General features: G+C 45.0%; 1 protein-coding gene across 6 annotated transcripts in view; it reads left to right on the top strand.

Moving 5' to 3' along the window:
* Positions 1 to 13914, top strand: part of Fas2 (neural cell adhesion molecule fasciclin 2) — a 143706-nt gene extending 129792 nt beyond the window's left edge. Inside the window, exons 13-17 of one of the 6 annotated variants that reach the window (XM_077628005.1) lie at positions 2159 to 2224; positions 3565 to 3796; positions 5485 to 5553; positions 7761 to 7835; positions 12726 to 13914. In XM_077628005.1, the coding sequence (XP_077484131.1) occupies positions 2159 to 2224; positions 3565 to 3796; positions 5485 to 5553; positions 7761 to 7835; positions 12726 to 12825 (542 nt within the window). In that variant the 3' untranslated portion in view covers positions 12826 to 13914. The remainder of the gene's footprint in view (positions 1 to 2158; positions 2225 to 3564; positions 3797 to 5484; positions 5554 to 7760; positions 7836 to 12725) is intronic. The other 5 variants (XM_077628006.1, XM_077628007.1, XM_077628009.1 and 2 more) reach the window with 5 other exon arrangements.
* Positions 13915 to 16390: the final 2476 nt, after the last annotated feature.

Below are 16390 nucleotides of genomic sequence, written 5' to 3'. Positions count from 1 at the left end.
CGGTGAATTGCCTTATTGAAATGTAATTAGTTCTATTTTAGTGTGTCCAGTTGTTCTAATCACATTATTTAATATTTATTATCAAATTTCTCAATATATCAGTCATTATTGATTTCATGTCATGTTTGATTACATTTCTAGTTGGAAATAATTCTAATTACACATTCATTGCTACATTATAGCAGACTAGCAACTGATTCTAGCTTGTGATTGTTGATAACTTTAGTATTAAGTGCATCATTTAGCTACAGAACGATAGGGCTTCTGCTTCACCTCAAGGTATGTTACCACACAAATGACGAAGTTTCACTTGGAAATGCCATTGCATTAGATTATGTTTTAAAGCGCGTACTTTCATTTGGCATCATACTGCTTAGCATTTGAAATGCAGTGCTATCTTCTCTGTGTTTAATTCAGACTGCTTCACCGCTGAGAGTGCCTCATCAAATGCTTCTCAGCTGAACCCCTTGCTTTTTCGCACTCAAATTTCGCACAGGGGTAGAATTTAGCAACAATTTTTGTTTTGCACTATGTTTTGGTCGTGTGCTTGCCTGAATTGGTGAGAATTAATCGGAAGTATGCATTGCATGTGGCGATCCTGGGACTCTTTTGGAACAGCTGTACAGGCAGTGCCAGCTCCTGTCAGCAACAGAATGATGAAAGCAGACAAACACAAAACAAAGAGTGCTGCTGAACCCTCCAGGGGTTCAGCAGCACTCTTTGTGCTGCTGAAGATCTAAGGGCAACAAATAAAAATGACAACTAAAGAAGAAAGCATGCAGAATTGTTATGCGCTGGACAATCGCACAGTTGCTGTAAACTGGTGTGCTGCTTCTGGTGCATACGCGCACTGGCAACGTGGGTGCCAATATCTGGCATGTACTCATGCCTGCTCGCATTTTGCACCGTACGCATAGGCAGACCGGCTCCAGCATACACTCGTGCACACAGGCGTGCAACGTGTGTTCACACGAAGTGTCCTCGGAGTCGGGGCTCTAGTAATTGTCATTGGGTGTACCATTTTCGAGAGTTCTTTGTAAGGGATACCTTTCGATAGAAACTCTTCTTCGGTACCGTCGAGCGCGTTCAATATCCTACATTTCATGAAAGCACTATCAACGAGCTCCTCGGGAATGCCAGTGTGAGTGTCTGCGATACAACTACAGAGCGTAGTTGGAGAGGCCCATTTCAGCCATCCAATGGCAGTAACTGCAGCTTTCCCTACCTCATCCAGCCCATGTAGCAGAGCTTGACACGATCATATCATATCATAGCTTGGCAGCTATGAATGCTTTTCTTTTAATGGCAGCTAACTACTGCGTTCGTGGTCCCGAAATGTTGCTAGGTGTAATTGTCCTGCTTCCGATACTTCTGATAGCGTAGGCGTCGCAAGGTCAGTGCGGTGAAATGGCATCGAAATCAAAACCACCGAAAACCGACTCTACCGCTAGATAGCACCTCCTCTCGTTGGAAGCCTGATGGTGATAGTGCTGAATAATAGTGAGTCCGGAACTGCAAATTCGGGCTGAAAATTGTTTGGATCTATGTATAATCTGAAGGGGAAATTTGGCATGCTGAAATCTGGAGAAAAACTTTATATTTTACGCGGGTTTTATGGCAGATAAAAATATTGCTGCCAAATACCACTTGGTGTGTCAAATCTGAACATGAACAAGCCAGCAGTTTAGCTAAGAGAAGCTTTTTTTATGAGCCACTCTAAGCAGTGCAACATTCTGTAGAGCTATTACTAATAATTTTATATGTCTTACAAATATTATTTCTTGAGGCTGTCAAATTCTTCCTAAATGCTTTTCCTCATTCTTACATGTTAGTCTTTCTCACTTTATGTTGCTGAAATCCAGATCGTCTATCTGTGCTACTTTTTTAATACTAGTAACAATCGCAGCTGCTGAACTGGCTGAGGTAGTCTCGTTCTGAGTGTCCCGGATGAAGAAATTTTTGTATTAGGTCAACGGAAATCTGTCTGAACAATTGGCAATTGTTAAGGAAAAAAAATTTGTAGTATGGCAAAAACAGAAAAAGTTGTCAGTGGTCACATATGTTTAGTTCTTGCTTAACAAGGCTGCGCTGCTAATTTTCGCATTGTTGCAATTTCATTTGTCTTTTTATTGAGCACAACTTAAAGGGGTCGTTTCAGGCGCATTCACTTATTCAAGTGGACTGGAGTTGATTTCATACGTGGATTATATGGAATCGTCTGCCGGTAGTGTATTTTTTCCCTTGCCTTGCTTCAAAGATGGCACAATGCCATGCATGTGCATGATGGGGCTTGCCTGCCTCAGATCTTTCTTTTCTTATCTATCGGTGTGCACATTTCTCTTCCCAATACTGCGCAAATATCAGTAGTTTTTGGTCAGAAACGCTGTGTGTGTACCATGCTGCTCAATAAAAGGCACTCTGGGCTGTATTTTGTAACAGTTCTTTTCACGATTCATTATTTCACTTCCTCACATTTGATGCATTAGCCATCCACTAATGTTGCTTGTTCAGTGGTCAGTTGTTAAGAGGCCACAGTAATGAATCGGGAAAAACATTGTAACAGAGTGCAGTGCTTTCGCCACCTGTGTGAAAGAATGGCAGTGCAGCATTTTTTTTTTTTTGCCTGTGTGTGAAATTTATTATAGCAGCTTGAGTGTTTTGCACTGCCTTGTTTTTGTGTTAGCCATGTATGTCGCTGTTAGCTTCAGCATGATTGGAGTTTATTTGCTCCTTGCACTGTGTGTGGCTTTTCATGGTGTGTCGTTTTTTGCAAGTTGTGGCACATTGCTACACACTTGATTCATTTAAATTGTACTGCGTATGACTATGTTTAGTCTTCTTCAAGCTTTCTTCAAGGATAAATATTTAATGTCTCAGAGTGCAGGCACTTTGTATGTTTACACTGAGGCAGAATTGCAGCAGGCTATGTTAGTTCTTGTCCTATCTGAGCAATCTCCTCTCGCTTCCCTGGTTTTGTTTTGTTACTTGGAGCATGCAGATTTATGTTCTAATAGTTTATGCAAAGAACTTAACTATATGTTTTCTCCCATCTTTTCTCTTGCTCCCACACCCTCAACCCTTGCGCCTTCTCTCATTCCATGGACGCCTGCATTTCATAAATGTTTAAACACCTCTATTGTCATCACCTACACACTGTCGCGACTTTCTTCCCTTTTACTGTTCTCCCTTTGTTCTTCACTTGACTTTGGTGTGATGTCCTAAATTTCAACCCTACCCCTTTGTTCACACTCCCAAACGTGATTTTTTGTGCTGTTAATTCTCCTTCCTGTCAATCTCCTCGCTGCTTTCTTTTTTTTTTTCTCCAAAACTTTCACTGGTTCTCTCTTCATTACTGCATCTGACACCCTGCCTGCTTTCATCCCAAACGTCGCCTGTCTTTCGTCTTACGAACTACAAACTAATTTCTGGCCTTGTCGCACATGCCTGTCTGAAAACTACTCTGCGAAACTTCAACCCTGCATCTATTCACGTCTTCCCTTCTCCCAAACTGGGTCGCCCTTTTACCCTCCTCGTCACCAACCCCTCCTCGCCACCGTTGATCAGGCGAGGTGCCCGAAGAGGAGCGTGCTGGGCAGCAGGCCCGGCTGAGCAGCCTGGGCCTCCCGCTCACCACCATCATCATCATCGTTGTGGCCGCCGTGCTGCTGGTGCTGCTGCTGCTTGACGTGGTCTGCTACCTGCGCTTCCACTGGGGCTTCCTCTACTGCCTGCGACATGCATGCGGGGGTGGCCAGTCGCCCACCAAGCCCGCTGCTGCTGATGATGCCAAGAGCAGGTGCGTTCGCGCCACAGTGCAGCTCGCCAATGCCGACTACCCTGGCGCTGAGTGGGGTGGTGTGCAACGCTCGCTGCAGGTCCGCTACCTGCCCGAAGACAATGCACTCTCCACGGAGAAGGCGCTGTTTTGGGGGGCCGACAACGGCAGTCGCGTCACATTCACGTGATGGTTGAACTAGTTCGTTGAAGTCAATGTGGCGGTTTGCGAGGTCCAGGCAGTCACTGTGGTGAGGGTAGTTGTTTGGGTACATTTGTTATCCGTAATGTGTATGTTGTAGTGTGAACATACTCCACAGTTGTAGATACATGCATCACTGATGCTAACTTCCAAGTGAGTGCCAGCGATGTCCCATTATAAAAGAGCGCAAAATAGTGAGTGTGTAAACAACAAAAGTAGATGCAACTAGTGCTGTGGGATGTACTTTTTTTGTTTACGTCCTCGTTTTTTTGCACTGTTTTATAACACAACCAAACCAGCTCGCTTAGCTTTCTGTGCTTTTAAGCCAGTGATGTATCTTGTTTTGCCCAGTTTGTCGTTACAGCTTCTACGTATGTACAGTCTTTTGAGTGCGGCTGACACAGGGTTAAGCAAAGCTTGGCTGTACAATTTCTTTTTGCAGTCAGTTTTTCTGTGCCTGATCAGTTTTGGACCAAAATACTGCTGGTGGTATAAAAAAATGCTGTGTGCGCAGAGAAGCCTGTCCTCAGTCTTGTAGACATTGGCCATTTCAGGACTGTAGTTCTTGCAACTGCACATTGCTGAGGCAAGCAGGATATTGGCACTTTAGCCCCCTTTCCCCGCTTCCTATAGAGAGACTGGCAGATTAGCATAGTATGTGCTTAAAATGTTGGCTGGTTGTCTCAGTCTTGATATCATTCCTCTCTTGTTGTGCTTCGTTTGGCTGCATGTATTTCAAGTGCTCAGAAAATGATTCACGTTGGCAGAGTTGAGTTTCTCAAGGACAATGCATGAATTGGAAATAATTTTTCTACACAGATGCCTGCGCTAGGTGTCTGTCCTGACGACTGTGGCTTTGTCCGTGCAGAAGTGCAATGGCCGTCTGTGTGGCCACAGCAGCAAGGGCAGCTCTTGCATGTTGCACACTGCATTTGTAGCTGGGAACAGAGTGATAAAAAGAAGGCCCAATGATATCGACTGTTAGCCTTGTGAAATTTTTTCAACTTTCAGAATTCCTTCTAAAAGCTGTACACATCCTGGCGAAAGTTCACTTTGGATTTGTGCTTAAATTGGAAACTTGCGATGGAAACTGATAGTGGCTAGCTGTGGTGTATGGACACTACCAGAGCCTGGCCTGTAATCTTTACCAATTTTTATGGCCAAAGATGAAGCCTGGCAGCTTGTGGGTGAAAGGGTCGCTACAGAATTTGGAAGAACAGCCACGTGTTTTAAACTCCCTTTTCCAAGCTGCCAGCCACGAAAGCTTGTTGTTTGTGTTACAGAGAAGAACTTTTTCCTGTTTGTAGTTTTTCTACTTTTGTGGAGCTTCATTCAGTGCCAGGCCCAGTGGTTCCAACCGACAGTACAAATTGAAAAGTGCCCTGAAGGAATTGTGCCTCCTTCAGATCTTCCACTGAGCAAGCTCCCTATACACAGCTGTTCTTTGCTCTTGCTCTGCTGTGTTTTCACCTGAGGCATGGTTGAGCTTTCCACCTTCGTCGCCGCAGCCCTCCCACAGTGACGGAACCCGATCAAGAGAAGACAAAGCCGAAGGCTGAGAAGTCAATCTCCACTGAGTAAGGTCCTTTCCCTTTGCCGCTGGGTTGAGCATCGTTCCTTTCCTGTGCGGTGGAGATTTCACTACTACTCATCTCGGCTCACCAGTACTAACTTGGGACGGTGGAATTTTCAAACTGAACCGTTCGGTAATCAGCTGTGGCAATGAGAGACAGAGAGAGAAGGTGCCTCAGATTGCTTCCTTTGTTACCTTAATACATTTGACACTTCTCTTATGTGGTGCTCGCTGATGTCCTGTGGGAACGGATCTTGGACTAACCTTCTGGTTAATTCTCACTTCCTTGGTGTGCAGCCTTGTATAAATTCAGCTAGTGTCTGCTGGTTCTTTGTGGCTAGGCAGGCAGAGTCCAAAAGGTCACCCTCTCAATCAGTGATGGTCAGTGTAAAGAAAAGAAAAGAAAAAAAACCTGTGTTTTCACACAGTAGCCATTCAGTAAACTTTGTTGCATCTGTTTCTCAGCACAAATTTTGGTGCTAGATATTTCTTTGCTTGTTTTGTAACTTTTTCAAGGGCTCCTTTGTACTTGTCTCTTTGGGCAATGGTCACTAAATACCTCCTTTTCTTCCCGCTATACATTTTCAAGCATTGGTGATGGGGGTGCTAGCTTAGACGTCTCTCCTTTCAGCTACTCGAGGTGTTTTCGGTGGGTTGCTCCCTCATCTCACTCCTGCTTTTCTGTCTCACCTACTGTACTACTTCGTTTTTTTTTGTTGCTGAATTTGTCCATACATGAGTGAGCCAATTGAAAATGCACTTGCTGCTTTTGCCTCTGGATTGTGGTAGCGCACAATCAGCGATTTTTTTTGTTGTTGTTGATACTGCTTGGGTATTGAGTTCTTTGTCAGACAGTTTTGTTCTGACTGTGTGCATTTGTTGGCTTCTTCTAGCTGATGTGGTTTAGTTTTGGTTAAATTGAAATTTACTGGGTTAGGAAGTTTCCCGCGAGAGTGTGACCAGGGGCGAATTACGCCACAATCAAATCGCAAACTTCTCGCAAACAGATCCACTAGCCTTGCTCCCATTGTTCAATATGTCCAGCACCCATGCCTATCAATGGGAGCGGGGCTTTGTGGCCATTTTATTGCTGTTTTGAGATTGTGATCATTCAGTAATTTGGCCCCAGGGCAACTGGCGCAAAATGGGGCTAACTGGAGATTGAAATTTGCTTTGTTAGGAAGCTTGCTGGGAGAGAGCGACCAGGGCAACTGGCACAAGATGGGACTAACTGGGGATTGCAGGAAGAAACCTTGGTTCTACAGTGCAGAACTTGACTCAGCCAATGACATTTAAGGGTTTAAAGTGAACAATGGAATTTGCATTTTTTTTCCTGTTCAAAGAGCTCAGATCATGCTTGAGGAGGTCATATGAATAACCTGTTGAGTTGCCATGGTGCTCTTCTTGTGGCAACAACAGGAGCACAATTTTATGTGCCATTGGCCACCAGTGTACGTGCAGGTTGATGTTGACAGAGTGCAGATTTTGTGGCGCTTGCCTGGGATGAAGGTTCTTTTCTGTGTCCCCAGCACAAACTGTGGTGACTGAGAGAAAGCTTTGCTACCACAGATACTGTGGCTCGTGACATTCTGTGAGTAGCTAGAAATTTAGGCTGATAATGGTTCTATCAGTCTCTTGTCACAGTTGCTTGCCAAGTGGGAACTTCAGCCACTGGCTGCCGAATGTATAGCTACTCCAACGGAGCTGTGTGTGCTATTCTTGTCGTTCTTTGGTGCTGGCTGAAAAGAAAAAAAAAGTTCATTTAGCAGCTTCAACATAAATGTTGTTTCGGTCTTGCCTTCTTGATCGCCTGTACAAAGGAATGGTCAGAAAGAATTCAATGGTAAGTAGTATTCTTGTCAGTAAGTGAAAACTCCAGGCAGTTACCAGTGTACTGGACTTTTGTTTTTCTTTCGTTATGTTCGGTTGATTTCTCTCTTCTTTTTTAATGAGCTCCTGTGAGCCTTGTGACCTTGCACGCATGGCCTGCTCTGTCTGCTAGTAGATGCATAGTGTGTATTCAAGCTTCCCCCGCCATGCCTGACCTGCCTGAATGTATGGTCCAGCTTAAAGCCATGATTTAATCGGTTTGCCCTTGCTATGTTGTTTGCATTTTTATTTTCCCAGAACTGACTTTCTTTTTTCTCCTTCCTTGGGCAATGCTGCCTTTTCTTTTTCTTTTTTTCTTTCCTTTTCTTTTTTTGCCATTAGCAAGGAATTGTTGAGCACACCTGACGAGAAGACACGAGATGCCGCTGAAGACACACCCATGATTGACACCAAAGGGTAGGCGTTAATGTTAATTTCTCTGAAACCGGGTGCTTTGGTTCCTTTTTTGTTATTTTCTTATCCCTTATTTTTCGTCTTCAGTATTGCCTCTGGCTTGCTTCAGATTCGCTTGGAATGCTTTTTTTATTGCTCGGTTTTTGCTTTTTTGTCAGACATAGTCTTCTATGTTTTTTTTTTTTTCCCCAGCCAAAAATTCTACCTAAAAAGTCCCCTTGGTTACTGTATCAATCATTTATCATGTTCTGTAAATGTTTGTAGAGAAAACGCAACAAGCATACCTTGGTACATTGAAATATTGCTTTCAGCCAAAAGCAGCTTTGAAACAAGCAAACAGGCATTTTTATCTGAGAAGTATCTGCAATCCTTTTGTGCATTTGAAGTGGTCTGTCTGCCATTAATGATAGCAGCAGTGCTTAGCTATCCATTGCTGAGTTTTGATGCCAACTTGCAGGATGTCTGAAAAGAAAATCGGAAAATTGTAAAATTAGTTTTGAGGAAAGGCAGTGACCCATTAACTGCCTGACATATCTCTGTGGTGGTGGGCACAGGTTAGGGAAGGGATAAAGGAAGGAGTGAAAGAAGAAAGGAAGTTCGACCACCTGGGGATCTTTAACCTGCACTCGCATTGCATAGCACAAGGGCGCCTTTTGGTTTCATCTCCATCGAAACAAAAGCCACTTTCTTTTCTTACACTTAGGGAGAGGGGCTTATTTGGCAGCAAGTCTAGGAAAGTTCTTAGCAAATGTTGGACCAACAGCTCTAGAAAATATCAACATAGGACGCTTTTTTCTGACAGTTTCTATAACCAACTCGCACTCAGCATTGTCCATTTGTGAGATATCCAAGATTCATTCCTGAACGCCATGGTGTTGTCCCCAGAGGTTTATTGCAGTGTTGCAGTGAAAGCCCAAAGCCAGTTAAGTCAACCTCATTAGGGTTGCACTTGTAGATAGGAGGATTCCAAGAGAAGGCAAGCGTAGCAGGGGGTGGCAGAAGGTTAGGTGGGCGGATGAGATTAGGAAGTTTGCAGGCATAGGGTGGGCGCAGCTGGCAAAGGACAGGGTTAATTGAAGAGACTTGGGAGAGGCCTTTGCCCTGCAGTGGGTGTAGTCAGGCTGATCATGATGATGTAGACAGGAACTTGCAATGTCGGGACTCTCATTGAATTTTATCGTTATAAACAAGTATCATCACGGTGACCTTTGGTGGAAGTCTGTCCAATGAAAACTAAAATGCAGGCTTTGTTCTTGAGATATTCGAAAATTTTTATTGTGTGCGGCTTTTGAGACACCTGGTGCGTAGGCGTATTGCACGGTGTCTTAGTGGAGGCCATTAAAATTTTGGTTTGGTTTAATGCCTCACAGAAGTCATTAACATTAGTAGTGTCATATGCACAACAAAGTCAAAACTGTAGAAAAACTCCCAAGTACCCTTCCAAATGGCTTCATGGTTATGGCATTTGGCTGTTAAGCCCAAGGATGCAGGATCAAATCCTAGCCGCAGCGGCTGCATTTCATGAAGACAAAGTGAAACGACACCCGTGCGATGCAAGTGGATGTTAAGTCTCCAGATGGTTGAAAGTAACCCAGAGCTCTCGTTACGGCTTCTTTCATAACCCATGTGCAACCCCATGCACTATCAGGGACAAAAGTAACTGACACCCCCAGTTCTGCCGCTCTGCATGTGGGTGCCTCCTGACAGTGCTCTCCTGGTGACGAGACTGGCGCATTATATAGTGCCATACCCAAGAGCAACTCAGAATATTCGGCACATTCATGAAGCTGAAGTTTTCACTGGTCAAGATTCAACTAATTAACATAGTCGTGTCACTCGGGTGTATCACTGCTGTTGTAGAGGCCTTTGGGGAGCAACAGCCTGTCGATCAGGCCATACCAGGATACACGAAATGAACCCTTGTGGTGTCATACAGTCATTCTCTGTTTCTAAGGTGTGCCTGATGTCAGAGACAAAAAGAAAAAGAAAAGATATGAAAAATATGAGGAAAAATATGTCTGCAGGAAAATATTGTCAGATATGCTACCAAGCTCAGTGTTTTGAGAGATATTTAGTGCATTCGCTTGTTGACATGGAAGAGCACCCTAACGGCAATATGAACGATGGAAAAAATTGCCTGAAATGGAAGAAGCCAGTGTAGCTGCTGCATACTCTCAGAAGAAGTGGCGAGTTATGTACTGTAATGTACACCCAGCGCCTGAAAGGGATAAGCAGTGAAACTTTGGTGCTGTCCAGTAGAGAACTGGTAATGTAATTTGCAACGGTAGTCTTGGCTTTCAAGTGCATTGTTAATGCTGCAGGAAACTTGGGCTCACCCAGCAGGGAACCAAGCATGGCACTGACAGACTGCTCATTTGGGCTGTTATGCTTACTTAGCCTTTCTGTCTATTGGAATAAATGGGGCCAAATGGGGCGCCTTTCTTTTATTGTTTTTTTTTTCGCTGTTTTCTTCTGTGGCTGTTGCAGATAATGTAGTTTTCATAAAACTCTTTGTCGAATGGCTTGAGCCAGGTGTGCCCAGGAATGCAGGCTGCATGTGCTCAACTTAGCCGCGGCTTGGTCTGTTGTGGCTTTGCTTGTTTGCATATTTTTTTACCAGCTGGTTTAGTACACCGAGGGCACCTGCTCTGAGAGGGGTCAGTGTTTGCTCATTGCACTTGGAAACTTTGAAAGTGTCTCTTGGCTTTGACTGACTAGCTGATTTTTTTTCTTTGGCAGTTGGAAGTTTTTGATGCCAGGTGCTGCTACTTATCCTTGAACTCTGTATGCTTGCCCTTATGCTTCGATAAAACGTGATTTGAAGCGTTCTCTGCCAACGGTGTCAATTGTCACATCTATGCTGTTCAGTGGGGACATTTTAGTCTGTACATTGAATACAATCAGTCATATGCAATTAGTATAGTTCACCTCACCGTTGGGGACATTTGAAGGTCCTGTCACACACGTTCAGCTTGTAGAGTCTCATAACTGCTTTTGCGCTGTGTACAACTGTTCATAAACTCTTTCCACTAGACGGGATAGACTCAAGAGGGGCACCTTTGTGTTTGAATTCATGCTTTATGGTAGTTGCACAGACTATGCAGTACTCACAGCAAATATGTCAGGAGTCGGGTAGAATGATGCAGAGCAGTGATATGTGGAAGTGATTGGAAGAGTCCTTTGTCCTGCAATGGCCTCAACTGGGCTACTAATTGTGGTGGTGGTGGCATTACCAACATCAGCAGGAAGTGTTACTTAGCTTACTGGCCCTTGCAAGCTGGTAGGCAAATGTTGCCCACTGCCATGAGCTCTCCATCTTAGGCTCAAGTTCTTTGAATGAATGATTGGTTGGCCTTTTCTGCAAACCTTTGAAATTACATTTATTTTGAGGCATCAGCCCTGATAGATAGCCTCAAAAAGGAGATTTAGAACACCTTGTTGGTGCTTAAACATATCTGGTTTAGCGCGAAAAGACTTGTCGAGGCCTATGCCATTCCTTTTGTCTTACGTCTACTGTGTCCTGCTACAGCTTGTATCGTATGAACGCGTGTAAGGGCCGCACTTTTTTTTTCCAGATTTGAGCGTCAATATTCGGGGTGCGGCCCGTACACGCAATGTTCGAAAAAAAAAAGTACAAACACACAATCAGGAAATTAGCGGCATTAATTCTACGTTCAATCGCCACTCGTGGTGTATTGCGACTCCGAGGTGGTGCTGTGCTTTTTAAGTTCCAGCCACCCTAGCTGTGCTCTCTGGTTGCTCTGGTGCACGCTTATCCCACAAGAAGTCGCGCAGCACGTCCGCTGTCAACGCGTAGCCATTGAGCAGCTCTTCTTCCAGTTCGGGAAACTTGCACGGCTTGCCTCGACAAGTGCGCTTTTTGCAGCTTGTGTTCCTTAATGCATCCTTTTGGTTCCACCATTGTCGGACGCACTTCTCGGCCACGTCAAATTTCATGCCCGCCCTACGCTTGCCATGTTCGACAGCAAACTCCCAGCCATGTAGCCATTAAGGTGCTTGCCCATCGTGATAAAACTGCTAAAACTATAACGCTCGGCAGCAGGAGGCGAAAGTCACAGCTATTGTGAACCACAACTCCCGTGCCTTTGACAGCCACAAAAAGCTGGAGCTAGTGATACTGATGCCGATATGGATAGCGGGAGCCGTCGGTGGAGGAAACAGCTTACAATGATGATAATGAGCTGCGGCATCTGGCGCCATCCATGGGTGACACCTGGAAGCTCCTGTGCACATGTGTCGCCCCCCGCGATCAAGAGCACTGTTGCTCGCAGCCGGAGCCGATCTCGGAGGCCACGGCGCGTGCATTTCGATGGCTATACCCGCGTGGGCCGTATGGAAAGTTTGGGTGCAGCCCTTACGAAGATATTGTTTTTATCTAATATTTCCTTCTGGAAAACTGGATGCGGCCCATACATGGGTGCAGCCCTTACAGGCGTTTATACGGTATTTCAGCAAAATGCCACAACTTTCCTGGGAGCTTGTTTCAGTGACACTAACGGTTGCATGCTTCTTACATTAAAGTGTACGGCCTCTTTTTTTCACTATAGCACTATGTGTACAGTTGCCAACTGTTCACTGAGTTGAAAATATTCGCTTCGAAATTATTTAAGGAAACAGTTATTCGCTTCGTATTCCCTTACCACTACAAGGTACTGACTGCTCTTGCCTGGGGGCACTTTCAGTTGTCAGCCATGCAGTGGCATTCCTTGTCAGGTGGAGTAAAATGCTTTCCAGGCACACATACAAATGGAATGGTGGGTCACTAACTTACTTGCTGGCCAAACTCTTTCCACTGTAGAGTGCTTACACCAGTTGGCAGGCTGACTGTGTTTTCCCCCTCTGTTCCTTTTTGTTCCCCTTGTGCTGCTGCAGGCTTAAGGACGGCAAACACGACATGAAATTTGAGCCTGCCGACAAGAACCACTCGCTGAAAGGTTCCAAGTCGAGCATCGCCAAAGACAGCATGGTCTGACGCTTTCCCTGCCCTGAAGTGGGACGATCGTCGCCCCCTTCTGCCACCAACGCGAGTCAACATCGCGAGCGCCGCTGCAGCTAGGTACCGCTACGGATGACAGGAAGGCAGCAGAGAGACACCTGCGGAGTTGCACTCTGCGTGTGTGTGACCACTCGCTCACTCATCAACTTCGACCGTGTGGAGGAGGAGCCGCATGTGTCGGGACTCGCTCCTCTCTTCTGCCGTGTTTCATTTCCTTCTTGTTCATCGGTTATTCTTTTCTTTTCGTAAACTTCGTTGCCACCAAGAGTGGGCTTTTTCTGCTAGGTGCAGTCAGTAGGTTCTCATATTAAAGATTTTGAACAACCAGTTTGTGGTGGCAGGAGTTCACTCCTCTTTGCATATGTCACTCTTCTTAACTCGTGTTGCCATGATCAAAATGTTTGCACTACTGCTGTAGTTGACAACAGCAATGTCCTTGCTTTCTTGTACTCCAAGGACTTGCTGACTTGCCTTTGGTCTTGTTCAGGGATGGTTGGCGGTGTCATTCTTGCGTTGTGGACTGCGCCTGGTTCTTGTGCATCGATGGGCATGCTCACGCGGTAGGTCGATGGCACTTTGAGCACAACGCGTTGGAGAAAGGAGCCTGTTTATGTATAAAGTGCACAGGTGTTGCGTTTCTCGTTTTTGCAGTTCCTTATACTGCTAAATGTGCGAGTCCTTGAAGGCAGACTACAACTCTCTCATTAACCCTGGACTGTGCTACTGCTGCAGCTGTGTCCTCAATTTTTTTTTCGGCATTGTTGTTGTTGTTCAAGGACACTGCAGTACTTTTGTGTGTTGAAGTTATTTAGTGCTGCGTTGCAGTCATCTGTTATGGACAGCTATCCTAGTGTTGTATTACAGAGTAATCACATCGAATCATTCCATGTACACTACTTATCTTGAAACATTTTTTTTTTGCTTTTTATCTGTTTTTATGGACACAACTTGACCTTTTGAGAATGCTGCAAGAAGTGGTGTTTTCACAAGATACCATTTTTTTTCCTTTAGCTTAGTGGAGCTGTTTTTATTTACATGTGCATATATATATATATATATATATATATATATATATATATATATATATATATATATATATATATATATATATATATATATATATATATATATATATATATATATATATATATATATATATATATATATATATAGTAAATATTTTAAAAGTGTATTTCACTCTGGGGAGTGAGAAGAAACTGATCTCCTATCTAGTTTCATGAATCTCCCGGCATTTTCACTCTTTCCCGGGGCCCGAGTTCCTTTTTTTTTGTTTGACTGGGTTTTTCTCTTCACTGGGAGGCAAGGTTTGTCTCTTGACCCTCAAAAATCTTTTGTAACCAATGTGCGTGTGTGTGTGTGTGTGTTCATGTGTAAGCATGCTTGTGGAACCCTTTGTATAAAGCGTTTCTTAATGTATTAACCCCCCACTTTTTTTGGTTCTGCCCAGACTTTCCACCGTGTCCGCTTTAGATGTCATGCTGTCATACCGTGTCGCATGCCATAGGAGCTTATGGTAGTGAGGGACTGGGCCCAGCATTTCTAAAGCTGTTTGAACCTCAGCTAATGTGTGGTAACCAGTAGCCAAGGGTGCAGCTGTGTGAGCTTTCAAAGTGCAGTTTGACAGCGAAGTCATGCGGTGATAAGGCATTTAACCCGGAGGCCTGTTCAGGCCTCAAGCCAAAGGTGTGTAGCCAATGCCATTCCTCCTTCCTTCAAGAAGAGTTCTGCGTTTACTACCCAGCCATCATGCGTGGTGTCACAGTCCATTGTAGAGTTATTCCAGTGCAGAAACTTAGGAATGAAAGTAGCACTTGGCTGAAAAAAAGCGCCTCACTTGTGTGTCCACTTGTGTTTTTTTTTTTTGCTCTAATTTATTATCTTTTCCATGCAGTATCTGCAAATCCTAAAAAAATTTCTTCAGAGACCAGTGGGTGTGCTGTCATTGCATTCATCTGTCCTGAGCCCCTCAGCGTTACTGCCGACCACAAAAGTGATAAAACACGAGAAAAAAAAATACTATGCCACATATTGTGGTGTGTCGAAGGTGCTTTGAAAGGGGAGGGTGCTGGGTCTGAGTGTTATTTGCTCGTGACATCGCTCAAGACTGAACTAGCGATCAAAACACTCTTTAGTTGGTTGTTGTTTGCGAGGTGCAGAAAGCTTTCATGAGCAGGTTGTTTGAGGGAAGATTCTCTTCTGGAGGCATTGCTAACAGCTAGACGCACTGGTAGGAGTTTATTTTAGCAAGTTATATCATGCTTTTTGCTGAAAAAGATTGTTGCTGTTGGTTCTTCCATAGACTCATCCGATGGGCTCTGTTAGTGAGTTTCACTTGCATTGCGGCCGCCTCGTTGACTTCTGTATTCGCTAGGTCAGGTTAAGACTAAATCATCGTGCTCAGCTTTGCTCTAAGGATTAGTATCCCGCTCCCTTGGCAACTGTATTTTTGTACATTAAACACGTTAGACACAACAGCCAATGACAGGTATTTGTATAAGGAAAAAAAAGAATGTTGTGTGCTCCAAAGCAGCGAACTTTATTATTGACTGAGCTGTTCTCTGCGTCGACCAAACATTATTGCGCGTGCACTATTTATCTGTCCATCTATATCTTTCGAACGCTGCCTACACAAGTGTGCGAACTTTACGTCTGCCTTCGCGGTGGGTAGAAGCGCCATGAACCGTACTGGTGTAGCTTTTTCTGGGTCTTGACACGTGAACGGTGAGCTCACATCAAAAGCAACGAAGGAGGGGGTGCAAGTGACAAAATTGGTGCGAAACAACGCTGACGTCACTTAACACGCAAGCGGTCTCTCTTGCCAATGGCCGCGCTAGTTTCGGCTTTCGAGGAGGGGGCGCTCACCCTCCTCCGAAGAACGAGGCGCTCTGTGTCTGCGCACGCGTGGTTTTTCTTTTATGTCGCCTTTTCGCAGCGCTGCGGAGGCGGGCCGTCGGAGAGGGCGTCTCGCGGGGTCGCCGCCGGCTTGTCGCAAGAGGGTATTTCCGGCTGGCGCCGTCGTCGGCGTGTCTTCCGTGTCGCGTAACCCCGTCTCGTTAAAACTGTGAACCGCTGTGGAAGGCGCCCGCGAGTTGACGTTGACTTCCATAGCGCTGCATAGTTTTAGTGATACAGTGTGTACAGGCAGCTATGTAAGCCCGCTCGTTTCCCTCTCGGAGTGGGTGCAGAAGTCAACGAGAACGGCGGTCCGCTCTTACCGTCCTGACGCTTCTGCTTCGACAGAAAAAAAAAAAAAGAAAATAGAAATGCACGGTTTCGCTCCCAATATTGTTCACGCACTTGTTCGCAGCTACCTGAGGTGCCCCTCTGGGAGAAAGGTTTGGAAACTGTTGCAGTTCAGATTTGAAGTCGTTCGTGGCCGGCTGCCAGACCCGCTTACAGTAAGCGATCGAACAACCTCCGTTGTCTTCGAGACGGCGTGGTTTATGTGCTCTTCGAAACTTGAGGCGCTCACCTTGGCGAAAGGAGTTGAATTATTCATTTCGGCTTCTGCAGCGCGTAC

The sequence above is a fragment of the Amblyomma americanum genome, chromosome 6 (assembly GCF_052857255.1).
Source record: "Amblyomma americanum isolate KBUSLIRL-KWMA chromosome 6, ASM5285725v1, whole genome shotgun sequence".
Classification (NCBI taxonomy): Eukaryota; Metazoa; Arthropoda; class Arachnida; order Ixodida; family Ixodidae; genus Amblyomma; species Amblyomma americanum.
This window is presented reverse-complemented; position numbering and strand designations above follow the sequence as displayed.